At 37.1% G+C, this 27,545-nt stretch overlaps 3 protein-coding genes and 1 pseudogene across 9 annotated transcripts in view; 2 read left to right on the top strand and 2 right to left on the bottom strand.

Moving 5' to 3' along the window:
- LOC126803212 (probable CCR4-associated factor 1 homolog 11) overlaps positions 1 to 27,545 on the bottom strand; it is a 74,222-nt gene that overhangs the window by 15,196 nt on the left and 31,481 nt on the right. For 2 of the 7 annotated variants that reach the window (XM_050530981.1, XM_050530978.1), the window contains exon 7: positions 20,079 to 20,174. The gene's annotated coding sequence lies outside the window, so the exon portion shown is untranslated. Of the gene's footprint in view, positions 1 to 19,369; positions 19,693 to 20,078; positions 20,175 to 20,258; positions 20,286 to 20,667; positions 21,161 to 27,545 lie in introns of those variants that run through there. The other 5 variants (XM_050530985.1, XM_050530979.1, XM_050530980.1 and 2 more) reach the window with 4 other exon arrangements.
- LOC126803488 (putative disease resistance protein RGA3) lies at positions 2,976 to 5,747 on the top strand. The gene is given in 4 exon segments (XM_050531289.1): positions 2,976 to 3,274; positions 3,359 to 4,107; positions 4,110 to 5,337; positions 5,381 to 5,747. Coding segments are annotated over 4 exon segments (2,643 nt in total).
- LOC126803489 (pentatricopeptide repeat-containing protein At5g27460-like) lies at positions 10,808 to 11,765 on the top strand (annotated as a pseudogene).
- Positions 21,530 to 24,266, bottom strand: LOC126803214 (uncharacterized). The gene is made up of 5 exons (XM_050530991.1): positions 23,544 to 24,266; positions 22,921 to 23,011; positions 22,060 to 22,132; positions 21,879 to 21,980; positions 21,530 to 21,787 (listed from the first exon to the last, which is right to left on the bottom strand). Exons 1-5 carry the CDS (start codon positions 24,124 to 24,126, stop codon positions 21,731 to 21,733), a joined length of 906 nt encoding a protein of 301 aa, XP_050386948.1. The 5' UTR covers positions 24,127 to 24,266; the 3' UTR covers positions 21,530 to 21,730.

Here is a 27,545-nt window from a genome sequence, read left to right on the forward strand (position 1 = left end):
ATAAAATCATAACAGTATATTATATAGCAAACTATATATACATGTACATATTTACCATTTATACAATATATATAATCCATTATATCGTATACATGTCATATTTCATAAACACGTCCGAAGACAAAAACTCGTCCGAAGACAAAACATTTTAACAAACTCATGTTAAAACCACGTACAATAATCACACCTCATATTGTACAAAAATCACATCACATGCTCAACATTTAATTCTCGTCATCGAAATGACAAATCCCAATGAATTTATAACAGTATATAATATAGCAAACTATATATATATATACTTATTACCATTTATACAATATATATATAATCCACTATATCGTATACATGTCGTAATTCAATATTAAAAACTCTTGTAAAATCTTGAATCTCTGCAAGGGTAGATTCGTAAATATGTGAGATTTTACTCACATTCTTTCCTACGTGCAACTTCCACGACCCTGAAAGTAATTTCCTCACTCGTTTCGTCAGTCACCTAATAGCACGATAAATGCTTAGAAAATGATACTTAAAATATCAGGTGACGAGTTCAGCACAGCTAAATGTTGTTCATAAAACATTGTTCACGGAACACTGTTCATGTTTACTAATCACTGTTTTTACTAAACCACTGTTCACAGTTACTGTTTTACCAAAACACTGTTCAAAGTTACTGGTTTACCATGACACTGTTCACATTTACTGTTACAGATCACTATTCACAGTTACTGTTACAGATCACTATTCATGCGGAGTTACTATTCATTCTGCGTTACTGTTCACCGACCGCCACCAATCATCACCAAATTTCACCACCACAACCTAAACAACATTTCCAACAACTTCCTAGTTGACACCAAGGTCTAAATCCGAGTCTAAACAGTCCAAACAACGAAGAACATGAAATCGGCACTATTCACAAACCCTAGAAATTGAAATTTTGATTCGGGTACTTACACTTCGATTTGGCTCAATTCCTTTTGTGGGAATGTTGCTGCGACTGAGACAAGCAAAACCCCCCAAGAATTTTGAGCCATGGTGGCCGGAGGAGGCGGCGCCGCCACAACAGTAACTTTCGGCGGTTGCTACACCGTGTGTGGTTGTCGCCGGAGTGCAAGGCGTAGCCCAAAAGATAGAGCTCGTCGAGCCCGTCAGTTTGATAGGTGGCACGACACGAGGCGACGTCGGATGGTGGAGAAATCGGCCGGAGAAGGTTTTTGGGTCGGGTGAATAGTACCCGAGCTGATTTTTAGAAAAATCTGATTTTCTGATTTTTAATCTCCTCTCCTTCCTTTTATACTATTTCCAAAATCGGAAACGAACTTCCGACGTTAATAACTTTCGCGTCCGACGTCCGATTCGAACGCATGACGTGTCCACGAATTCGTATCGATGAGCTCTACGACTTTCGTGAAGGAAGTTTTCGCAACCGAGCGACGAAATAAAAGTCGATCTATACGTTGCGGTAACGTTACGTTTTCTAATTAAACGATCCGAGAACGTTTCCGTTTTCGTTTCGAAATGTCGCAAACCTCCAATTGTCGTCTTGAATTAATTTCACAAGTTTAACACTTTGAAAATACTCGACATTTAGTTTCTAAAAAATCGGGTTATTACATTGATACATGTTGATTCTATGGGGAGTGAGGAGGTACTAAAGAAATATTTATAGGGGAGAGAGCTCTGTTGGAAAGAAAATATCAGAAGCTGTTGGAACCTCTCTACAAAAGGGTATGCACGATATCAAAACTATTCTTACCATATCTCTTAGTTCAGATCTTAGTTCTCAAAGTTTGACTGAAATTGGTGCTCCTAAATTGGCTTTTTTGTGCTACTATGTGCAAAATACATTCTGAGTACTTTGATGGTTGCTTGCAGAGATATGAGATTGTTAATGGTACAACTGAAGTTCAACTAAAGAAAAATGGAACTGCAGTAGACAAGGAAGAAGATAAAGCCAGAGAAGGTACCTCTCAAAAATCAAATTCTAATAACATTTTCAGTAGACAAGGAGCAAATAGCTGATCCAGTATCTTGCTGAGGAGAATGCTTATATTTCTTATACATTCTTAGTGATGTTCCATCTTGAACAACATTGTATTCTAGAAGACCATCCTTGTGTTTTTTGTAATCCAAGAATGAATCTAGTTTGAAAATATATATTTTGGTAGGAATATGAACTACAAACATTTGGTCTGAATGCTAAATGTAATATTTTAGATGGAGTTATGGATTTGTTTGCTTTGTTGTTAAAAGCTTGAATATATATATATATATAATAGAGATATATGAGTATGGTAATATATATTAGGCCAATATTGATTTTTTTAAATCTATTATAACTACTCACACAAAATAGTGTGGATATAAGGCTCAGGACATCACACTAATATCAGTGTGTATTATAGTATGACACACAGATATCAGTGTGAAGAAATTTATTCACACTGAAAACCTGCGGTACAAATTGAGTATGATTGTGGATATTCATGGGACCCACGTCAACAATTCACACGGGCTTTATAATCCGTGCCTAATAGCTATTAGTCCCCCCTCCAAAGTACACCGATATACATTCTGTATGCGCACCGTGTCTAGTAGCTTTCCGACACTGACATCCGTGTGAAATACCTTCAATTATCACTGATTAAAATCAGTGTGAGAGTTATTTTTGCTAGTAGTGTTAAATCAATGATCATAATAATTAGGTACTCTATGTACCAAACAAGACAGTTTGTCCCTTCATTATTACAGGCGTAGATCAAGACTGAGACTAAGTTACATATATATAAAACATTAGCTTAATTTGAGTCCTTGTTTTTGTGCTGGAATAGTTTGACTTGGACTTGACCTAAACAATTATCGGGCACTATAAACTTGGCAGAATTGATAATAGGCTCACAGCAATTCTGCATTTCTCAGTTGACATATATATCTCTAGCTCTTGTGTTTCTGTTTCTGTTTCAATTTCCGAAATGGCCGAGGTGCTCATCAGCGTGCTTCTGGAAAAATTGGTTTCAAGTGTTTTTGACCACACAAAAGAAGGTATCAAGCTGATTTCGAATGCTAAGACAGAGGTCAAAAAATTCAGCAGCAATCTCAAAGTAATTCAAGCTGTGCTGGAGGAAGCTGAGAAGCAGCAGGTGGAGAATGCCAGCGTGAGAAACTGGTTGGATGTGCTCAATGATGTCTCGTACGAGATGGTTGACGTGCTTGATGAGTGGAACACGGAAATTCTGAAGCAAAAGGCTATGGGAGCAACCACTGAGAAAAAGTAAACCTTCAAGAAGGTATGTTTCTCCATCACCTCGACTTGCTTTTGTTTTGCTCAAGTCAGTAAGGCAACTCATCTGTATAGAATTGCTACTGAGATGAAAGAGTTGAATGAAAGGTTAGCTTTAATTTCTACTCAGAAAAAGCAGTTTAAGCTTCATGAATCCTCAACTCGTAGTAGAGGCAATCAACTTACCAAATCACTGAAAACTTCATCATTTGTCAATATTGCTACAATATTTGGCAGAGAAGAAGCAACAACTGATTTGTTGAGCAAGTTGTTGAGTGGGAGTAGTGAAGGGAAACGGATCTCAGTCATTCCTATCGTGGGTATGGGAGGGATAGGCAAAACAACTCTTGCCCAATTAGCCTTTAACAATGAAAATATAAAAGACTCTTTTGAAAAGAGAATATGGGTTTGCGTGTCGAATCCTTTTGATGTGGTGAGGATTGCCAAAGCCATTATAAGTGGTACTACTGGTGAGGATGCCCCAGATTCAACCGAGTTGGAAGATGTCTTGCATTGTATGTCTAGATGTCTTGAGGGGAAGAAGATCCTCATTGTTTTAGATGATGTGTGGACTGAATACCAAAAAGAGTGGGACAGTTTGAAGCTAACAATAATAATGGAAGCTAGTAGTGCTAAAGGTAGTAAAATAGTGGTAACCACAAGAAAAGAGAGAGTTGCTAAAATAATGGGAGCAACCGCTCACATGATCCAATTAGAGAAGCTGAGTGAGGAAAACTGTTTAGCATTGTTTAACAACATTGCGTATTTGGGGAGGGTAGAGGATAGGGCTAATGGATTTGGAGCTATAGGTGAAAAAATAGCAAAAAGTGTGACGGCTTGCCACTTGCGGCAAGAGTCTTAGGTGCTCTCATGCACTCTAAGAAGAAAAGGGGAGAATGGGAGGACGTCTTAGAGAGTAAGATATGGGCTCTACCAGAGGTTAAGCAACAAGTTTTTCATCCTCTTTTACTAAGTTATTATAAGCTTGAGCCTGTAGTTAAGCGTTGCCTTTTATATTGTGCTACATTTCCTAAAGAGTATGAGATGAGCAAACACAATTTGATCGAGTTGTGGATGTCACAAGATTATCTTAGTGGAAATGACTATAAAGAGAAGGAGAAAACATGTCAAACTGTTTTCGAGACCTTAGTGATGCTATCATTTCTTCAAGATGTTGTGGAAGAAGAAATAGGTTATTGGGACGAGAGCATGACTACACTTTGCAAAATGCACGATATTGTGCATGACTTTGTGCAGTTCCTCAACAAGAATGATTGTTATATAATGGAGGCTAAAGAAGCAAACAGAAGAATAAGAGAGGAGGTGCGTCATTTGACCTTAATGTATGCACCATATGGTTCTCCACTTTCAGACATTATTTCAGCAGCGAATTGCAAAAAGTTGCGCTCTCTAACGGCGTTTGAGTCAAGGATGAAGAGCGCAGATTTACAAGCGATTTCACAAGTGAAACGTCTGAGGACACTAAATTTGAGCGGCAACGACCTCACAGAACTTCCAGAAGAGATTGGTGAATTGATACATTTGAGGTATATCGACTTGTCTTGGAATTGGGATTTAAAGGAATTACCAGACAGTTTGTGCAATTTATACAATTTGCAAACCTTGGGTCTTATCGGGTGCATTGCACTCAGAAGACTGCCTAAAAGTATTGGGAATTTGATTAATTTAAGACATCTCCATAATCATCGTTGTGGCAATTTGGCCTACTTGCCGAGAGGTATAGCAAGATTAACAAGTCTGCAAACACTAAATTTGTGTCCGCTTGTTAATGATGGTGAGGGCTTGAAATTAGGAGATCTGGGAAACTTGGACCAGCTCCAGGGTAGTCTGACAATTAGGATCAAGGAGAGTTTGAAGGATGCTGCGAGTGAGGCGCAGAGGGCTTGCTTGCAAAATAAAAAGCTTTATCATTTGAATCTTGATTTATCAGACCTGGAAGGGCAGAGCGATGTGTTGGAGGCATTACGGCCGCCGCAGAAAGATCTGGAAATATTATCGATTCTTCATTATTTTGACAGCCCGGTGCCCAGCTGGTTAATATCGTTAAAGCATTTGAGATCCCTTTATCTTTGGAAGTGTGGATGGGAATTTGCCCGCCCTTGAACAACTACAAGTAATGGGAATGGACAAAGTGAAGAAGGTTGGAGATGAATTTTTGGGCACTCAAACATCCTCATCCTCCTCTGTTTCATTCCCTAAATTGAAAACACTCACCTTCCAGACGATGAAGGAGTGGGAAGAGTGGGAAGAATGCAGTGGTGCTGGAATTACAATCATGCCATGCCTTGAATCCATCACATTTGATTGCTTGCCTAAGCTGAAGAACCTGCCACTCTTCCTGCAAAACACACCCCTCACCAAAATCTTCATTCAGTTCTGTCGTCGGGGTATTATAATGCCTGAGTGGCCCAACAACTGTAACGTCGTCAAAATTACGAGATAGAAGATCCACTGATCCAGATGTAACTGAGAGGTAATTGTCTCTTGTTCATCACGTTTCTCTGTTTTTTTTTCCTCTGTTTATTATTTCATCAATACTGTACATGATATCCACTGTTATCCAATAAATTGTCTATAGAAACTATGCTCTGTTGCATGACTGTTTGTTCGATTAGAAATAATCATCATATTCTGATTTACAAGTTGAGACAATTATATTAATTGACGGAGTCTCCTTGTTTCTCAGCACGGTGGAAACAGAGATAGAGATAGGCTCTGAGTGATGAGTTCAGGACGCATAACCAAATTCTTGAGCTGCTCTTCCACAGTTAAGTCAGGTAGTTATATGCTATTTCTTACAATCCGTTATCAGTTTACTTCTATCTTTTCTGCAATAATTATTGAATCGCTTTTGCTGGTCCTAGGAGACATGGCAAGTGTTACAGACTAAGATGTCTTCACTATCTCAAGTCTAACGTACATGGAACGTGGAGATTTTTCTTACATGGAGATATAGCACGAGTTGAGTTTTCTTACTAATGCAACCTTATGGCTGGCATTTAATTTAGAGCAGGTACGCTGAAATTTTCTTCCGCAGATCTTTCTACTGTTAAACTCAACTTTGTTAAAGAACATGTAAAATTCCACAAGAATCAGCAATTTCCTCCTTCTGGGAAACAGTGTGACTAGAGGAAAATTTTACATGTACATGATTAAATAATAGCCGAGGAAGACCATGTAACGGCATGACTACAGCGCAGGCAGTCATTTAAAGCTCCTCAATTACACAGAAGAACTGGAGAAGAAGCACAGTACGGGCTGATCAAGTTCCTCATCACATCTTCCCTTTCTTCGGCAATCTTCAATACGGCTCGGTTCTATTTCTTCAAGTAAGAGGCAAGTTGAAAGCATTTTAACTTCTTGAACTCAGAATGGAACCATTTTTTTTAAAACCATATATAGGTGATGCATATGTGCACAGTCCTTGAAAGTGCTCTCGACATTGTAAGTTTCAGTATTTTAGCAGCTTATGATGAATGGGAATTAAACTATATTGATCTGTAAAGATGATTTTTTGCAGACATGTTGAAAGAGCACCGTTTTGGCAGGTCAGAGTGTCAAACCTCGGAGTAGCAGTGGATTATAAGAACATACAGTACGTCAAGTAACTTTATGGGATGCACAAATTGGTAAAAACCTTTAACTATGTAATATGTAATTCATACTCGTGTAATGCACTGTAAACAAGTTATCAGCTATGAATCTGATATAGATAAAAATCTACCGTGCAGGCAATGTAGAAGCATAGAGACTCCAAAATTGGATCAGAGTTGTCAAGACTCAAGATTGTGGTGAATAGAGAATTAGAGATCAGCTGATCAGGTACTAATATTTAAGATAGATATAGTTGTGTAATAACGTACAAGGTTCATAAGTGTTTTAGATATGACTGAAAGGTTGGCATTTAGCTAAATGAGTGCAAGTCTTACTCGATCTTTTAATATCTCTATCCCGTTATTTTGAAATCAACGTTACACATGCCTTAGTTACTTGGAACACAGACAAAACTATTACATCTGTTAAAAGATTATCCATTAATAGCTGTTCCCATCTCATTGTGTAAATCTCACCGTTAGAAACTTAGAATTACATGTGCCTTATTCTGAAATTTACTTCTTGGCAGAAAAATAATAAAAGCTATGCTCAGCCCTCAAAGTTGCTGTGGCTGATATCCTCAAGACATGGCGATTATCTGGTATTCCTAACTCCTTATGCTTCGCAGTATGTCTCATTTCTTATACTATATATATATATATATATATATATATATATATATATATAGGCCACTTCAGGTGCAGACGTCCGCACCGTGCGGATTCGCCGATTCCGGCGACGGCATGTCGTAACGGCGCGGCGGACCAGCATAGCCGCACTACCCACCTCCCGGCGATCCCGTCTATGTCAACCGGAGCTCTATCGGCGACCCATGGCGGCCGGAATCTGCAAAAATCAAATTTCTAAGTATATTCCGGCGATTTCGCGATTCCGGCTGCCGTGGGTCGCCGATGGAGCTCTGACCGGCACAGACGGGACCGCCGAAAGGTGGGGAGTGCGGCTGTCATGATCCGCCCCGCCGTTGCAGCCTACGTCCGCACCTGAAAATTCTCTTATATATATATATATCTCCTGTACGAATACCTTTATGTATCATCTGTACACAAAAATCAAACTGTTTTTATGAGCAGGCCTGGGTGCCTAAAGGAATTTGAGTATCGTGTTGCTGATTAGTTCTAAAGTAAGTGCTGTGGTGTTTTATAGTTCCTTAAATTAAAGAAAGTAGATTTAATCGCATCTTGGATCTTAGTTGACAGATCTTGTATCTAGTTGACTGACCATTATAGTTGCTATTAGAGTCATTCCTGGATTCATGCTCAAAGATGCCTCAAGTTTTCAGCCAGTGGATATATCCCAAGATGTTGTACGTCAGGTTGAATCAAACTTTGATTAACCACTTATATACATCTTTCCAAGCAAGAATATGTAGTGTTATGTAGTATAGAATCATCATGGAGAATTGAAACTTACCAAGATTTATGTATAGGCTAAACAGAAGCATAACTGGGAATTGAAAACAAATCAGGTTTTGAAGTTGTTCTAGATGGCAGCGGATCGGTGTGGTTCTAGAAACGGAGCAAAGGTAAAGAAGAAATTAATGGTAACTTGATAAAATAATGTTAATGTTATACATCATCATTGAGAAGTAAATTTGTCACCCATTCTTACTGTGCCACCTTATGCCCACCTCACAAATAAATGTCAAGTGTCTTTTATAATATCTATTGTTATAAATTTGTTGAGAAAAATGACACTTGGCATTTGTGAGGTGGTCACAGTAAAGGTGAGCGGCAAATTTATTTCCTTATCGCTGCATTAATATAACTTGATTAACTTTATTGCTAGTTTCTTATTTCTACAACTGTCTAAACATAAATTTAATTGCAGCCTGGGCAATGATTCAATCCTGATTAATGTACTCTGTGTGCAGGAGGACACATCGTTAAGCTGTGGTACACTGTCCGAAAGTCTTGTATCATTTTGACTATTGATGTGTTCTTACACTTCCAGAAGTACAACCACGGAATGTGGTGTAGTGGTTTCTAACCGCGACAACTCTTTGACCAGGACTTAAATGTGCATTGGTCAGGGATTCGATCGTTGACAAAAGCATTACACACTCCAGTGTGTCTGATGGGCCTATTGTAGCGAAAAGATCAGCCGTGTTGGGCCACTGGAGGCATTACTGTGGCCTAGATTGGAACCATTTCACATGGGCCCCATCAGGAATTAGTCCCATGTCAGAGAAAATACCTTCAGTTGTGGGGATACCCTGATGTTCTGGTTATAGAATGACTCTGCTCGCGCTCGTAAGAGTCACATGAGACTAGGGGCCCCATGTCAGTGGGTATGGTTCCTTACCGTGAAATAAAATAAAATAAAAACACTTCCAGACGTACAGGTACGAAGATTTTAAAACCCCACTGACTATTGACTGCTACTTTTCGAAACCCTATAGTATTAAGCAATGGTCTAAATATCGGTTTTGGCATCATATCGGTCGAGAGGTAAAACGATATATCGGGAGATATATCGGTTTTATCGGATTTGCTTATTTTCAATAAAATTTATAAAATTATACTTCAATATGTACCAAATAAACTAAAAAACGGTACTAAGTAAACTAAAGAAAATAAATACTTGATTTAATGAAAATTAAAATACACTAACGACATCTAATAATAAAAATAGGTATTAAAGAAAGATTATTTAGACTTGAAATTCATCAGATATATTTAAAAAATATATAAATTAAAAATATATATGAAAAAATGAAAAAAAATATAATTTTTTTTTAAAAAAAGAGAGGAAATAAATATTAAAAAATTAAACAAAAATATAAGTTTTTTTTTAAAAAAGAGAGGAAATAAATATTAAAAAATTAAACAAAAATTGAAAAAAAAAAATCAAAGTTTGACCGATATTTGACCATTGACCAGCATTTTTGCGTTGACCGATAAATTTTGACCGATATACTCTTATCGTATCGGATTCGAAATATCAGCGATATATCGGGAATATATCGGCGATATCGCCGATATTTCGAACAGAGGTATTAAGATATGACAATTTCCGTCTGCGAACATCTTACTAAATGTAACTTCACGAATCTAATTTTAGGAGAATCTCATGTCTGCTTAATCTTTGAATTTTTAGCGCAACCTAATTTTAAAGATATTGGTGCATAGCTGGAAAAATTAAATGTGATCTTGATAAAAAAAATGCATTTTGTCTGCAGGCCTTGTCTGAATCAGTGATGCACTAGCAAGGAGAACTGTGCAGTATTCTTTCCATCCATGCCATTTCATGATTAGTGGATGAGGCTTACCTAAACTAGGTAATGTCTTATTTGAAGGCTTGAATTTCTACTTGCCAGATAGTTTTCATATAAAAAGTAATGTCATTAGATTATTTGATTATATGATTTCCATGGATTTTCTCATCTTATTGGGGCTGAAATATTTAACACAGCATGGAAAAAGAAGGGGAGAGCGTGGGTCGACTCACACTGAGAAACTCATCAAAAGGACAGATGATGCTCGATGAGGCCATGAGGGTACGTTGTGGCTCAAAACAGCTTGGACCTGATGAATTTAAGATTAAAGTTGAAAAATTCCCTGATCCAGTGGAATCAAATTCAGGAAAAAGTTCGTAAATGAGAGGAAGAACAACATGATGAGAGCAAGTCGCCAAGTCCCCTGTCCTCATGAAAGAAAAATCTAAACCTGCCAGCATTAAGGACTTCCTCTTACTGCCCCCCATAAACTCTTTAAAGAGAGATGCTTCTCTGAGAGATTTTAGTATCTAATTGGGAAGGGTTGACAGGAATGATATTACCTAGGTCGTGGAGCGGTTTATGATTGTACTCTTGTTCATTAGTGGAGTGCTCATCACATTATGTTGTAGACTAATACGACACCCCCCCCCTTGAGCAGTTGACTGATACGTACGGCGTCGCGAAAAGCGGCTTGTGTTGCTTTACTACACAGTTATGTTGTCGAAAGGGACGTGGAGAACTGGAGAAGATGAGGCGTTGATGCAGAAGCTTGGAGGGGTGGCCGGGTGGGGCTGGTGGTGAACCGTGATTTGTATAATGAGATGGCCACGTCACAGTTTGGGAAGGTACCGCTTGTAGTAGAGAAGATGAGGAGTAACAAGATACAGCTGACTGTTTTATGGTATAATCTTTGGATGAATGTATGTGCGAAGCTGTCTGAGGTTGAGAAGGATTATAAGGAAATGATGAGTGATGAGAATGCTCAGATTGGATGGAGCCCTTTGTCGACTTTAGCTGGTATTTAGCTATATGAATGTAGGTATTGTGGAGAAAGCCATGTTGGCTCTGATAAATGCGGAAGAGAAGCTTTCTGACTGTAAGCCTCTTGGTTATTTCTTCCTCATTAAGCAGTGTACGTCGTTGAAGAGTAACGAGTATGTCCTACGACTTTGGGAAGCTAGTAAGGGAGTAGCAGGGAGGATTCCGAGTAATAATTACATGCAAATATAGTGTTGTGCTTGGTGAAGCTAGGCGATATTATGGAAGCTGAGAGGGTTTTTTCAGGGAAGGGGAGTGCAATTGTTTTAAGTATGATGTTCGAGTCTCTAATGTCCTAGGTGCATACATGCGGAATGGGATGATGGTGAAAGCCGAGTCATTACACCAGTAGAGGCGGTTGCCCCAATTATAAGAATTGGGAGATTCTTATGGAAAGGAGACAGCAAAACACTAGTATAAGAATTAGAGATAATTCATGACTTGGGTTTTGCAAGTTTACCATTATACAAATCTGCTGAGAATGCACAATTCTACTATAAGGTCGGCTTCTCACATCCTTAAATGGTGGGGAAGGACGAAACTGAGATGGATGATGAGAATTGTGCTCTTGTCCACACTCGATGTTTGTAAGCAGTTGCTAGGCCCTTTATGAACATATAGTTTATGATGACTGCATTTTGGGTCTTTTGATCTTCCCGATACTTGCAATCACCAGACAAGATGCTTGTTATGATGTTTGAAGATACCAGTTCATGTGCATGGTGGTATGCCCTTAGCAGAGTCACTAGTTATACCTGAATACCTTTTTAACAAGACCTGGAAGAAAAATCCAATCATGTTGGAAGATCCCTATGAATGAGCTCAGGAACGCTTCTCGTCCAGATTTGCTGACGAGAAGGTAATAGCACAAAGCTAAGTTGCAAAACCATCACAACTTTACGGTATGGACTAATAACATTCGTCTAGAGAGAATCTGAAAAGTGGACTTGGGGAAAAGCAATTATTTGGGGGTGAAAGTATTGGCTACAAAGCCAATAAAAAAAAGAGAAAACATAGGCTTTGTAGACATAGCATCTAGGCGGATAGGAGTATGCGCTAGAATGGTTTGAGGAGATCGCAGGCGTAAATCTATTTGATACCGAGATGATACCTCTCCTTGATGCATGGTCAGAAGAGTGAGGTTCTACCACCTCAAGATAAACTACTGGGGCAAAAAGGTCTTCACAAGATTTTGACTGGAGGATCAAGTTGAAGAACTAGTACACAGATCAAGAGCAGGCTGAATCTGGTTATAAAGTGGTTAGTAGCTACTGCTCAAGAACATCACACAATTTCAAACCTACTGTAATAGTCAGCACTTCAAGCAAATAAATAAAACAGCAGCAAATTTGAAGCCGCTGAATGGTGCAGCCGTCTAACCTAGTATCATACTATTTAAGCAATATGCCTGTTGCAAATGCCTAGTAACTGCTGCTCAAGAACTTCAAACAGATCTTAAAATTAAACCTACTGTGCTAGTCAACACTTCAAGCAGATAGAACAAATAACACTAAAATTGAAGCAACTGCAAGGCACAACCCCTAACCTATGATACTATTTAAGCAATATGCCATTGCAAATGCCTGCACTCCAATATTCTTCAAGAATTCATAGCAAAAGCATTAGCTAAAAGAGTTAAAACCACATGCTGCTAGCAAAGAAAACTGACAAGGGAGCTCCACTGTAGGTCTTAGAAAAGATTGTTTAAGGTTTGATCAGGGGATGGCCTAGATGGTTATGCCAGTACCAGAATAGTAATTCTTTCCCCTGTGACATATGAGCACTTTATCTGAACACAGGCTTTCAATTTTGATATTAAATCATCATACAATAAACCAGGGGAGCCCACCATCCGGCTAAATCTCACTAATACGATAACACTACCAAAATCATCCTACACAATCAATCAAGATGAAATCACAGGAATATCTAACAAAAGCCTCATTGGATTACCCAATCGACAACAAAAATAAACTACCCCTGAACTCCACAACATATTTGCATCATTTGTCTCAAAATTCTACTTTTACAATAACACTATCAATGCAAAATCCTACACAACCTACCAATCTGAAAACACAAAGGATTATCTAACAAAAGCATTATTAGATTATCCAGTCGGCCACAAATTGTCTGCCCCTGAATTCTACTTATACAAACAAAAATACTACACAGATAACCAAGCTAAGAACACAAAGGAATAACTATCAAAAGCATCACTGGAATATCTAACAGAAGAATAGTTATTCTGCACTAGACCAAAATAACTATCCTTTCCCCAATCACATACGGGCACTCTGTCTGAAATAGAGGGTTTCGATATATGAAATCAGCCTCCAATAAACTAGTGAAGTCCTCACTATCCATTTATATTATATTTATACGATAACAATACCAAAATCCTACACAACCAACCAAGCTAAAAACACAACCAACCAACCAATCAATCACATGTATAAAGCCTTCAGTATTGCGAGGAATATCCAACTTTAGGATACATCATACATGTGTAATTGGCATGATAAAGCTGAAGTGATGCTACAAATTATGTTTTAGCAAATACCATTCTATTAGGCTGATCTTCATGGAAGTTTAAGGGAAAGCGAAAAAGAAATTTAAGATTTCCTTTGGCATTTCAACCCTTTCAATAGTTCAAATTTCTTTTAGTTCGTATTCCAGAACCAAGTCTACAGTAAATGACAAAAGATACGTAGAAAAGAAAAGGTAAAAGTTAGATAACATAGAGACAGTGAGGGTTAACAAAGACCACAACAGTATCCCATACATTATTGCCTCAATGCGGGCTATATTGAAACCTGAAGTTGGGAAATCCCTAGAGTGGCAACAATCTTATCAAAACAGGTAACAATAAACCTAGTCATAATGGAAGAAAGAACACAAGTTCATTTCTCTTAAATCAAATAAACAGACCAAAACATGGATAAAATGGAGTATCCTCACTGTCTAATAGACAAAAGGATATGAGATAACAAGTTGTAATGACACCAGCAAAATAAAGCTAGAACCAAAGATACTAAGAACTAAGAAATCAAAGCTCACAGCTAGCCTTCACAATATAGATTAAGGAACTAAAATAATAGTAAGAAAATAACAAAATATAGCAACCCTAATTGATCACAATATAAGGCCAGAATAAACAGAATCTAATTCCAAGTATTAAGTCACTAATTTGTAATTCCCAGCTTGATGAACAAATAACAACGCAATACACAAACCATATAACCAATATGCAGCTCATTAGCATGACTAAGAAATTATGTGTATCATGGGGTTTTTATCATCACTCATCAGGATATCACACACAAGTTGGACAAAATTACCATGAACATGCAACAATCTTATTAATATGAGCTATAATCTCAACAGTACCTGCAACACTCCAGCCTCAATGCATTCTTTGTTAAAACCTCAAGCTGACAAACACACTTGAGTATTGACATATCAAGGATGCCAATAAAAGATCATTGTATTTCTTAAATACTAAATTTTCATGCTAGCTTTGGAATGTCAGCGGCAACTACTTTCAGATAGCAATTCTGAATACTCTTTCGAGTTCATTGGTTTAATAACTTTCTATCTCTCTAATAATTCTTGGGTCAAATACCCTGGTAGCTGCCTGTAACAATCAACTCGAAAGCAATTAAATGTTGGGACAGGGTCAAACATATCTCGAAAAAAGATGGCAACATTATGGCAGAGGTCAAATACCCATATGGCAGTGTATATCACATATTCATTAAATTTATAGGCTGAGTGAAGAGAGAAATCAGGCAGCAATCTTTCTAACGTGAACATGCAACAATCTTACTAATATGAACATGGAACGATTTCAGCCATATCTCCAACACTAGTGCACAAATGTATTCTTCTTGGACCTCAAGCTGGGCAAAATCCCTCGAGTTTAGTTGACATTCCAAGGATGCCAATTGATTTGCATACTGCGTTCAATCTCAGTGGCAACCATTAGAGAGACCAATTACTACTTCTCTTTCCAAGCTCAATAATATAAAATCATTGTATCTCTCTAGTAACAAATCTTATGTCACCCTTGGAATGTCAACAGCAAGCATTTCAAAAGAGCAATTTCGAGTACTTTTTCTGTGCAGCAAGCCAACAACAATATTTTTAAAATGAGCAAGCAACTGTTTCAATCATATATTCAACACTATTGCATGATGTGCATCAATTCATTCTTTCTTAAAACCTCAAGTTGGGCAAAATCACTTGAGTTTAGTTGACATTCCAAGGATGGCACAGATTTGTGTATACTGCATTCAATCTCAGGGGACCAACTCCGACTTATCTTTCCGAGCACAATGAATAAAATCTTTATTCTCTAACAAAAAAATCTATAATGTCTGCAACAACCTTTTACTGGGACAATACTCTTTTCTGAGTTGTGTAATACCCTTATTCCTTTGGGTCAGATACCCTTAATTTAAGGGAACAAAAGGCAGCCAGTCTTGACATAATTGTCACCGAATATCAGTTCCTTGGGTAACAGGGTCAAACATATCCGAAATCAAGATATCAACAATCAAAATCCCTCAGAAACTAATGCCCGATTTCGACACAAATAGAATGGAAATTGATACTTCAACCCCCAACAAAATTAGAAGGAGCACCAATTCCTTTCAATTGTGCCTCTCCGATTACTAAACCTTTCATCATTGGGATTATATATCATGCCAAAACCAACATCAACCACATAAACTTTCTATGTATCAAGCAAAGACAAATCAAAGCCAACAAGCAAAAGAATGAACCCTAAAAACCATTGAGTGAGGCAATTCTTACTTTTCCGCAATTGAAACTGCGACCTCCGATTTGGTTCGTCACCCAACGCGAATTCAAAGTTACCGATTCGAATCACCACATCTGAAATAGAATAAAGCAAAAAAAAATCAGCGTCTAAACCCTGGATTGCTTACAGGTTTGGGTTGAATTGATAAAGAAAAACCAACGGAAATCGAAAGAGAAGAGAGGAGAACTGAAGAGAAGAAGAGAAAAAAGGAAGCTTTAGAGTCTTACCATGCGGTGGTGAACCAGACCCAAATCGAGCTCCGGTATTCAATTGAGAATTTCAGGAGTTTGGGTGGTACCTCTCTCAAACCATCAAGTAAACTCAGAGAGAGGAAACCCAAATTTGAAATTCGAAATTGAGTGAGTGAGAGAGAAAGGGGAAGAGACTATATATATTTTACATACAAAACAATGTCGGCATATAACGGGCTGTTTTCAAAAGTTGATGTAAATGGCTTTTCTTTTTTGAGTATTTCTAATAATTTAGGAAAAAAGAAATTTAGTCAACTTTGAATTACTTGACAAAATCATTGAGTTTTAACAAATATTTGAGATAGATAATAATGCACCAAATTATTAAGGGAATGACAAATTTGATTTTGAATGGTGCTGGGTTTGTGGTTGTGAAGTTAATAGTAAGTTTTTTTTTCTACGCTCTTTTATGTTCAATACTTCAATAGCATATGAAAATAAAAACCATCGAGTCTCTAAAAATTTATTGACCAACCTGATTGTACTCAGAATGGTGTTGCCGTGTTGCGCTGTTATTGATGATTACTAGCTCCTTCAAATGTTCTTATGTTCAATGTTAACTAAAAACTTAACTTGCATTCTATTTTTAACTATTTCCCTAAACACATGATGCTGCAGCTACATCTTCAATTCTTCATGATACCGAAAAACAAAACAATCTTGTAATTGTTTAAGTTCCTTTTTCTTTTTCTATTTTTGTGAAATGAATCATGTGATTTTCCTAATGTGAATATATGGATTTAATCTCATATGTTGAGCATTTATCATGTGCTATGTATTTATTTTCAGCATGTTAATTCACGTCACTTCCAGCTCTTAAAAGCTATTCCTCAACCGAGCAAACCTCTATATCAAGACACCATACATGTAACTAGTCAAGATAAACGGTAAACTAAAAATCATGGGGCTTAATTGTGCCCACTGATCTATATCAGGAGAAACTGTTTCTGCTGAGAAGCCCGAATGCGTCCCAAGAATAAATGCCCCACATTTCTCATAGTCCCTTTCTCATATGATTTAAACCAAAATGTACATAGTAAGTGGCCGGGGAAGAATGATAAATACTTTACACAAGACAACAATAATACCTCATCAATCACATTTACGGTTTTCCATACTTTGTGTCTACCAATATCAAACCCATACGCCAAAGCCACACGCTGCACCATTACAGAAATGATAAGATTATATTCAGATAAGAAGCTGATAGATCAATATATGTTTCAGCTACAATAGTTGCCTATAGTGTGTATCATAAATCGACCAATATTATGGAATCGACTTGATCGTATATGACTTATAACAAAATTACACCATAAAGCCTAAAACGTTTAGTCCATGTGTCTAGGGATAAACAAAGCAACGTATTAAAGACAACAGTGCATGTAATTTTTAAGGTCCTATATCAAATCATATGTATTACTTATGAGGAAAAACAAACAGAAGAAAATTTATGGAAAAGACTATAGAAAGTTAGAAACTAATCAAAAGATGTGTTGTTCATGCTTCATCTTCTTCTCCTCACGTAGCCTTCATTCTATTCCATGTGTTTGCTAGATAGCAAGACTATGATTTTATTCAGATATTGATGCTTTTAAAGAGGTAGTCCCATTATGTTTTCCGGTAACTACATTTTCAGAAGCCTAACTTAAGATCTCAAGAAAAAGCAAATTACCTGTCCATACTCGAACAGCCTCAATGCTTTCTGACTTACTTCATCATAATCGGCTTCACTTATCAGTCTGCGTTCAATAAAATCTGCAAAAAAAAATTCCCCACATAGATTTTAGTACTTTGAATAAATGGAAGAAAGACATACATAAAAGATGTCAAAGTGGATAGAAAATCCAAAACGTAATGCTAACTTTCCATCTCCAGCATGACCTTCTCTCCCCTTTTGACTTGGCTTAACATCTTCACTAACAAGCTTGTCAGCCTAATAGCCTAGCCTAACATGTGTCTCTCTTTTCCTTCCTCTCCCTTTTAAAGTGACAAAAGAATATCAAAGAGACCAACCTCATCTGGAGTAACAGGAACGTCATGACCTGCAGCCTTAGTTGTTGGTGTGAGTATATTTGCAGGAAACTTTTGGCTTTTTACCAAGCCTGTAACATCAATACAATTTCAGACAAAACCTTTAGAAGTAGAAAGATCACAGACATTAATGACAAAGCGCACTGTCTGGAAGTACATTGCCACAGTAATTTCGGGTGCCATTTCCGTAGACCGTCCATGATGATGTATCAGTACTTCCGGTCACAAAACCTCGGACTACAAATTAGAAGCAAAATTGTTATAAGAACTGGAGAGTAACGAATGTGTGAAGACCGCAAATACCCTCATCTTCAAATAAGCCAAAATCTCTGACATGAATATCATAGGCTATGCGAGATGTGGATTCAATAACAATCAATATTCACTGAAAATTATGTAATAATTACTGTGGGATTTTCATGGCCATCTGTGTATCTGGTTTGATATAAAATCTCTTCATGATGTTTGCAGCCTAAACTATAACTCTAATAATCTATTTGCAGTTGTTTCCTGTCAAAACTAGCACTTGTATTCTTATCTGATCTTGTAATCTTTGCAATGCAGTAGGAATATAGCATGTTTAAGCTGTTTTAGTTTACAACACTGATTTGTATAACTTCAAATCGTGTTATGCATGTAATAGTTCTCATCCTGAAACTGTACATATGGGTGAGACCAATTCGCCATCTTCCATATTTATTTTCAGGACGATTTTATTTCACCAATTTCCTCCGTTAGGTGTTTTTGACAGATTCCTCCCCACTTTAAGTCTATATAGAGATATAGACTCATTTTGGTGTCTTTTCATCAGTAGGCAAAGGCACTCCTCCCATAGTTTAGGAAGCTTTATCAAACAATAAATTACTTCTTGTGGAAACCAGTTCATTTTATGACAGTAGACGACTGAAACATTTTGTAGAGATTTCTGTAACCAATGACGTAGAAACTAATGCATTCATTAGGCTACACTTCAAGATGAGAAGAAGGATATCCGAATAAATAAACATGAAGCCTTTTTCATCTCACTGTGAAACCCAAAACATGTAACATTGAATAGCAAAAGACGAGGAGCAATCAGATTGATATATAGAAAATAATCATTTACAATATACAAGTATATTGTTCCTTGGGTGAGGAAGCCTACAAGACAACTACACTAGGGACACACAGTTACCTAATACTGAACCAATCACTAATTAAACCAAATCAACACTGAGCCCAACCATCAGCAACTGCACTGCAAACCAGACACCAAAATAATACCAAACCAATTGCTGCACCAAAACTTTTGCACTATCGGCAGTTTGAGATGAGGCTATCAGGCTATGAATCTTCCTTAATGTACTAACTTGACCACATTTACACTGAGTAAAGGATGATGAAGCCAAAACATTAAGCTTTCCATAAACTGTCAAAAATCCAACACACATCAGTAGTACCAAATCATTCTCGGTTTTGTTATAGTTCCACTTCCACATGATCCTTTTGAGTATCCCACAGCATTTTCAGCTCTTTCACCAGTACTGATTCTAGGTTATATAATAATTACCACATCCACCGAATAAATCCAACCCAGATCAATCATTATTTAATACAATCTAAAGAAAAACATACTTTAAGTTCCCAGGCACTGAAAATGAAGGGCCACTCAATACCATATCAACATTTTTACGAAATCCTCATTAATAAAGCTATCTGATGACCGTCTTTGTTCTTTTAATAACAGATTATACTAAATCAATTGAAGAGAACTCAAATCTATTCATTTCTTTGGAATTGTAACTGAGAACTGACCTGGCCTTTGAAGGGACTGGAAGAAAGAATTCTATGGAATGCACTCGGCCGATCACTGTTCTAGATGTTCTAGAATACTGTACGGTACATCATTGCCTAAATAGGAAATGAAATTGAAATTCTCAATGTAAGAAATCCATCATAATCTGCCATGTCTAAGAGTATCAGTGGGATGATGTTCTAGAATACCATACGGTACATCATTGCCTAAATAGGAAGTATTCATTTTTTCTAAGTTTCTAGAAATTAGCTTTGCAGGGAACTAGGAGTGATGCGGGACAAGTGCGAAAACCTGACGAACAAATTCTATTTTGAAGGCTCTAAAGTGGTTTGGTTATATTAAAAGCAGCAAAATTAAATGAAATTAAGGATATCGATCAAGAAAACAGCAGGATAAGAGAAACTTTCAACACACAAGAATGGGAATAAGACGGAACTACTAGGTATCACACAGCCAGTGTTATTTGAATCACAACCAGGTTCGTTGTACACACTAATCAGGAGAGAAGCAAAGGCTTCGAATTTTGTCCATGCTTCATAAAGGGCGGCTAAGATATATCTAGAGCAACTACGATAAAATTCCAATAACAAAGACCGTCCAATTCTGCACTAAAGCAATCATGAAGAAATCTAGCAATAATTCACAGCACTTAAGCGTATATTAAATTCCCAAATAAACAAAGAAACCAGCAAGACTGATAACAATCTACATGATGCCTAATCAAGCCTTTAGCCTTGGAATCCTTTACGAGGCTTTGAATAAACCCCAGAGGTCTTCCACCTGTGTTATTTATCGAGTGGCCTTTTCTTGTTACAGGGATGCAGCAGATTGATTGGTATTTGGTTTCTATCATATTCTGTATCATTTTATTACAAGTCAGATAACAAAATTGCAGCATAGATTTTAATACCAATAACAATTAATGCATTACAATTCACAGATACATGTTATGCTATTATCAATCAACAAGACTTGGGAGACTAGAGGTTTACCTTATCATCATAAACACCTTTTTGTTTCGAGGCCGGTGCCCAGCTGGTATTGCATCACCTTTCTCCACTGATTGGGAAGACCATCACACCTGCAAAATTGTTGAATCATGAAATGTCAATCACTGCACACAATTTAAAACAATAAAAATGAAGATAATCGGTGGTACTGCAACCATAGTGCCAGGAAACTCAGTATCAAAAATGTCCACAAACCTGTTCAAACTGTGTGGGCAGCTTGCCACAAAGTTAGATAAAGTCCATGTAGCATTCCTCAGCATGGATAGTTAACTTGATATTTCATTCAACTAGGCTAGCAATGGCAGTCATGCACCCTGTGTAAGAACAAGATCCCTGCAACTTGGTGAGTCGCCAATTACATTAACAGAGCCCATACAGACTGTTCAAAAAAAGAGATACAAGAAATCAACCCAATTACTAGTACAACCAAACAAACAAAATTCCTTAAAAGTGATATGAAGAAACACTATGACTTGTATAACCAGTGAAAATATGAACATAAACTGCCCAATTTTTTTTAATACTGGGCTATCAAGTTAATGAAAATAGTAAAAGGGAGTGAGAAACGGCTCTCTGACATCATCCCTAGCAGAGGTTAATAGCTGCACAAACAGGGGAACTGCATTGTGTTCAATAAGAACTCAATTATCCTCAGATGTTCCAGACGCAACATCGGTCATGGGCCCTGCAGCTTCAAACTGCACACAGTTAAGGAGGTCAAATTCAGTTTCCGTACACATCAGAAGACTAATTTTGACTACAAGAAACAACTACACAGATAATTCATACCTGTAGTTGTGGCAGATCCTGCCTTCCAAGGAATTCCACGAATTGCGGGACCGCACCCGCCTTTATGACCTCATTAATTGGAGGGCTGCATTCTACACAAATCTAAAAAAAAAGAATCAACATATTGAGACGAAAGTACATCAAAAGAGGAATGTGAACTCTACCGCAACTAGTGTCATACCGATTGATAATAGCTTTTGAAACTGAGTAGTGGCCTCCAATTACAAAGCAGGATCATTAGGTATACTCTCCAACTGTTAAACAACCCAAAGCATCCACTAAACACCAACATCATCAAATACCAGACGACATAGTGAGAACAATAATTACAAACAATCAGCACAAATTACTTTCTAACTGACATTCTCCTTTGCAACCCTAAACAACTAAATAGGAGAAGCATGAAATTATTAGAGAACAACTTCCATAAATCAAAACCTAAGAAATGTATCTTACAAGTAAGCCAAGGAGATGAACATACAAAGCCTACTTATCAAGTGTACAGCATAAAATATCAATAAAAAGTCCTTTCATAATTAAACCCTGTATATCCCCATGCATTTAAAAATTCAACAGAAATAAAACATCCTATAGATTATATTATAGTACAGAGGCAGAATCAATTTCTAAAGACCGATCAGATGCATAAATATGCAGTAAACACGAATAATAAGAGACCAAACATGCTGCTGAGTACTAACTACCAACTACCATAGACGTGAATAAGATTTACAAATGAACATATCACTTATTACTCACAATACAGTTTCAGCATAACACAATCAATGTGTGGGCGCGAAAGAGCAATAAGACCTTTATGCTGCATTTCTAGTAGAATAAAGCTTGAGTTGTTCGAGAAGGGCATGAAGCTGGCAATGACTAAAGAGGGAGGGAAAAAAGGAAATACGATATCCCCAATCCCATCAAACAAGACTAGAAGTCTAGAAGTGCAGTTTAGATGAATACCAAAAACAAAGCATATTACCAGTAGTTTTATGCAGATTATTATCAATAAACAGGACATGGGAGAACTGACGACTACCTCATCCTTCTCATCAGAGACACCATTTTGTTTGGACCCGTGCCAGCTAGTATTGCATCGCCTTTCTTCACTGATGGGGAGACCATCGCACCTGAAAAATTGCTGAATCATGAAATGTCAAGCATTAGAAAGACCAATAAGAAAATAATATTAGAAAGACAAATAAGAAAATAAGAATCAGTGGTACTGCAAACTGCCTAGAGCATATAAAATCCCTCTACACTCATCACGTAGCTTTTCATACAATTCATGGTTGTGCTTATCTTTCTCAGACGACAAAAGTTTAAAGAAAGTCTGCAAAGTGAGCAGACTATCAGAACCAGCCTGGTGGGAACTTCCCGCCACACGGCCAACATCAAGTGTGTTAGCCACTCTTTCCAAACCACCAAACAGACCAGGGCAGAACCTGATCATAAACTTGAGGTCATAAACACTAGGCCCACAGTACTTCCTAACCAGCCCCATGAATTCCTCAATGCCATCAGGCAAGGCTTCTCCGGAGAGAATTCTAATTAAGTATCCGAAATCATAGGAACAATGGAAAGTGACCCAAGTCAAACAAGGAAGCAACTCTAGCAACCTAGACCTCCGAGTTTCAAGTGCAAAATCACAAGATGATATACCAGACCGCTTGTTTTCATCGAAATCGATTCCTTGACGCTTCAACAACTCAATGGAGTCGTTGTTTCGCAGATGCGAGTCCGAATCGACGTCGAAATCCCTAAAGTTGAACTCCCAGCAGCAATAGGCACCATTAACAACCGGAAGACGGCCATTTGGGTCGGAAATCGTAAAGCCGAGTTGAATAATGTGAGTTTGGTTCACATTATCCCTCATCATTCGGTAAACCTCATCGGGACCCGCTTGGGACAGAAAGCGGCGGTCAATTCCCGACGGAACCACAGTGCCGGGAAATTCAGTATCAAAAGAAGCGAACCGGTACCCTCTCCTCACCATGCCCTCAATAATGGCCAACTCCATCTTGAGATTGTAGCGGCAGACCCGGCGAACCTCTACCTTATCGGAAATCGGCGCCGGATGAGAGAAATGAGGAATCGGCAAGTGAAATTGAATGCAAGGAGGGGGAGGGGGAGGAGGGGGAGCGATCGCAAACCCCACGGCATGAGCCCGAGGAAGCGCGATCAAAGGACGGCGGAAAAACACCGGAGCTCCGGCGTCCCTCACCATCATCATCTGCACCGACATCTTTTTTCCAATTCGCCGATGATTGAAAGCTTTCAATCGTGAGAGCACAAGAGGAGAATTGAGAGAGGGCAGATCGACTTTCGATTGTGAAAGCAGAAGAGAATTGAGAATACGCAGAGAATTGAGAGAGACGAAGAGAGCCGAAGTTGTAAGGTGGAACAACTGGAATCCCCCGATCTCCATTTATAAGGAGAACCAAAACGCGTCGTTTTGACGCTGCGAGTTGGGAGTAAACGCGTCAAATTGACGCTGGGAGCAAAACGCGTCGTTTTGACGCTAACCAAATATGTTTTTTTAATCTTAAATAACTTTTAATATCTTTCTAATTCCACTAATACATTCAATTATTATAAACAAATCGAAACATTCTTTAGAAATTACATAATTCTGCTTCTTAAATTAATTTTTTTTTCACTCTTACATTTATAATTAATAATATTTTTTTTCATTCATTCATTTAAAATTCACCGAATAATAAATTCAACACTAATATCTTTAGAACATTTTTTTCTCTCAAACAAAGTTTATCAAAATTTTACATAGTTTTTCAATTGATACATAAAATTTAATAATGTTCTTTATTTTATTTGTTAATAATAAAATGTGAAAATAATTAAACCATCTTATTTAATTTATTATTCCGAATTACGGTTAGTCTGAAATAAATAAATAAATAATTGATTAAAACGAAAAATTATAAAATAGACGAGTTAAAAATTTTCTAAATTTTTTATCACTATTTTATGTCTTTTTCATAATTTCACATACGTTAAAAAAATTAAAATGATATTGTTAAAAAATGAAGGTATAAAAACTGTTTTGAAGGAATAAATAGAAACTAACGTTTTTTTAGGTAAATTATAAATTAGTACTAAAAATAACAACCTAAATTATAGAAAGGGTCGGTCAATTTTTTCCAATTATAAAAAAGTCATATCATTTAATTAGAAATTATAAAATAGTAAATAAGTTTTAAATAAAATTAGAAAACAATCTCTTTTAAAATATTTTCTGAACTGATTTGTCTTTCTTACACTCTTTTTCTTCTTATTTTCCATTCTTCTTTTAATTTCGGCCTTAATTTTACCGTTTGGCAATAGATTTAAGGGTGGTTAGTACTGTTGGAAAAATTCTCTCTATTTTTTCATTTGATACCCTATCCACTCCAGACGGACTACCGTAGAAGGTGTAGAAACTCTTGTAAGGGGCTGTCACCATCCATAGTGGTGCTCCAAATTATTCCGGTTAAATTTGTTAACGTAGTGAATTGCGCTGATACAATATGTGATAAAGCGTTTTATTAAAACGTCTATAATAAACCCTGTAAAACATCATCGTTAGTATAGAATAAACAGGGATCGTTCTTTCTAGAGAATTGAAGGGAACTCTAAACTTTAGTATTAACAAATAATGGGGGGTTTGAGATTGATTATTAACTATTAACATAAAACCTAAATTACTATTTACATGATCGACTTCTTTTTAACAAACTTAAACCAAATTTACCATTACACCAAATAATTACAAGTTCGAACCTATCATGCATTCTAATTCGACCAATTACATACTTTTTAGACACCAATACAATTAGAGCCTTAGGGGATCATCTAATCATGCAAGATTTCAATTAACATTTAGATTGACTTAGGGCCTAATCTAAATTTGCATGCAATCGAATTCAATAACACTTAGAGTAGAAATCAAATAAGATTACATTTAAGCACCAAATATTTGTTGGAGACATGTTTCATGTGTGGCGTCACCCACTATGGTTTCACATGCAAATTTCCTGAATTTTTTACCACTTTTAATCAACACAAACCGAACCTACTTAGGGCATGATTCGATATGTGTCAATATGGTTGATGAATCTAGCACTCAAACACAATCTTAGGGACTGTATCCAAGCACTAAATTCATATGCACATATCTGAAAATTATCTAAAAGTATGAGAAAGATGATTAGAACACAACAATAGAAATACAAACTTTAATAATTATAAGAACATAAATTCGGTATAGTCTAAAAAAAATATCAAATACAATCTGAAAATTCTAAAACAAATACAAAACCAATATTTCCACATAAATAACAACTTACAATCTTCATAGACAAAGAATTGTAGATTAACACAAATAGACGAAGCCATGGAGATGAGTTGCGAGAATCACACGTTGTAGGAACCTTGGAGGTGTGTCTTCAATAGTGAAACTCGGTGGAGATGATGATAGTTTTGGGGTGGACGGCTTGGCTAATTTGTGAGGGAAATTTATGGTGGTGTTTTGGTAGAGTTTTGGCTCTTGAATGCTAATGAGAAGTGTCCTTATTTGAGAGATGAAGCCATGTATATATAGAGGAAAGAATGAGGGTAGTTGCATTTTTCCTCATATTATAATGCAATGTTTTAATCCCTTAAATCATGTCATGTTTTGTTCCCTAAAACATGTCATACTTTAATCCCTAAAACATGTCATGTTTTATTCCCTAAAACATGCCATGTTTTAGCCTTTAATGATCATCTTTAATTGTTGCATGACTTGGCTCCATCTCTTTTTCTTTAATTATCTCTTAAATCAAATCTGGAAATAAGAAAATAAAATCATAAGTAAGAGATAATTAGTTTCAAAACCTAACAAGGATTCCTAGTCAAACTAGGACTCTAGACCAATTATGCGTTTTTAACTAATGTAAGCACAAAAATACATCCAATACCTCCCAAGACTCTTACTACGACTCAATGACTCAATAGTATAACAATAAGGGCTAAACAAAATACAAATTGAGGTAAAAACATGTTAAAAACGTCGCACAAAATGCTCATATCAATACGCTACACTCTTTGTTGATGCGATACGTCGTAGGAACGAGTAGCACAAGTCGTCAAAGTGGAGACCATGGCGGCGTGGTCTTCAACTGTCTGATGCTCAAGTCAAGTTAGTAATAATTTATGCCGACTAACAGTGGGTAGTTAAATGCACTTACCTTATGAGGTCAAGGGTTTGACCTTTTATAGTTGAATTGAGGTGGATCATTCACTCGTCTTCTTATGTGGAACAAAGTCCAGTTAAGAGGTTCTCTGGAGCCTTCTTTGGGATGCGCGTGAGGGCGCGTCCGTAGTCGGTTTGGGTCGTGGGGCGGCCCGTTGCACAGCTAGTGTGGCTGGCTCACTGCTGGTATTGCGAGACTAGGCTATTTATTAGCCTTAGTGTGCTGATAGTTGCGCTGATTATGGCGGGCATAAGCATATGCCAACAAAACAGAAGCTCAAGGTTCCTCAATTCAAGTTATTCTCTTCATTCTAAGCATATTCATACCTATCTCCTTTGAATTTTAACATAATTTCACATATTTAGACATTTCTCTCGCCATGTCACATTACCTATCACACTAGTTTTTTTTTTGTTAAGATGGCCTGAGA

This window comes from Argentina anserina, chromosome 7 (genome assembly GCF_933775445.1).
Source record: "Argentina anserina chromosome 7, drPotAnse1.1, whole genome shotgun sequence".
Classification (NCBI taxonomy): Eukaryota; Viridiplantae; Streptophyta; class Magnoliopsida; order Rosales; family Rosaceae; genus Argentina; species Argentina anserina.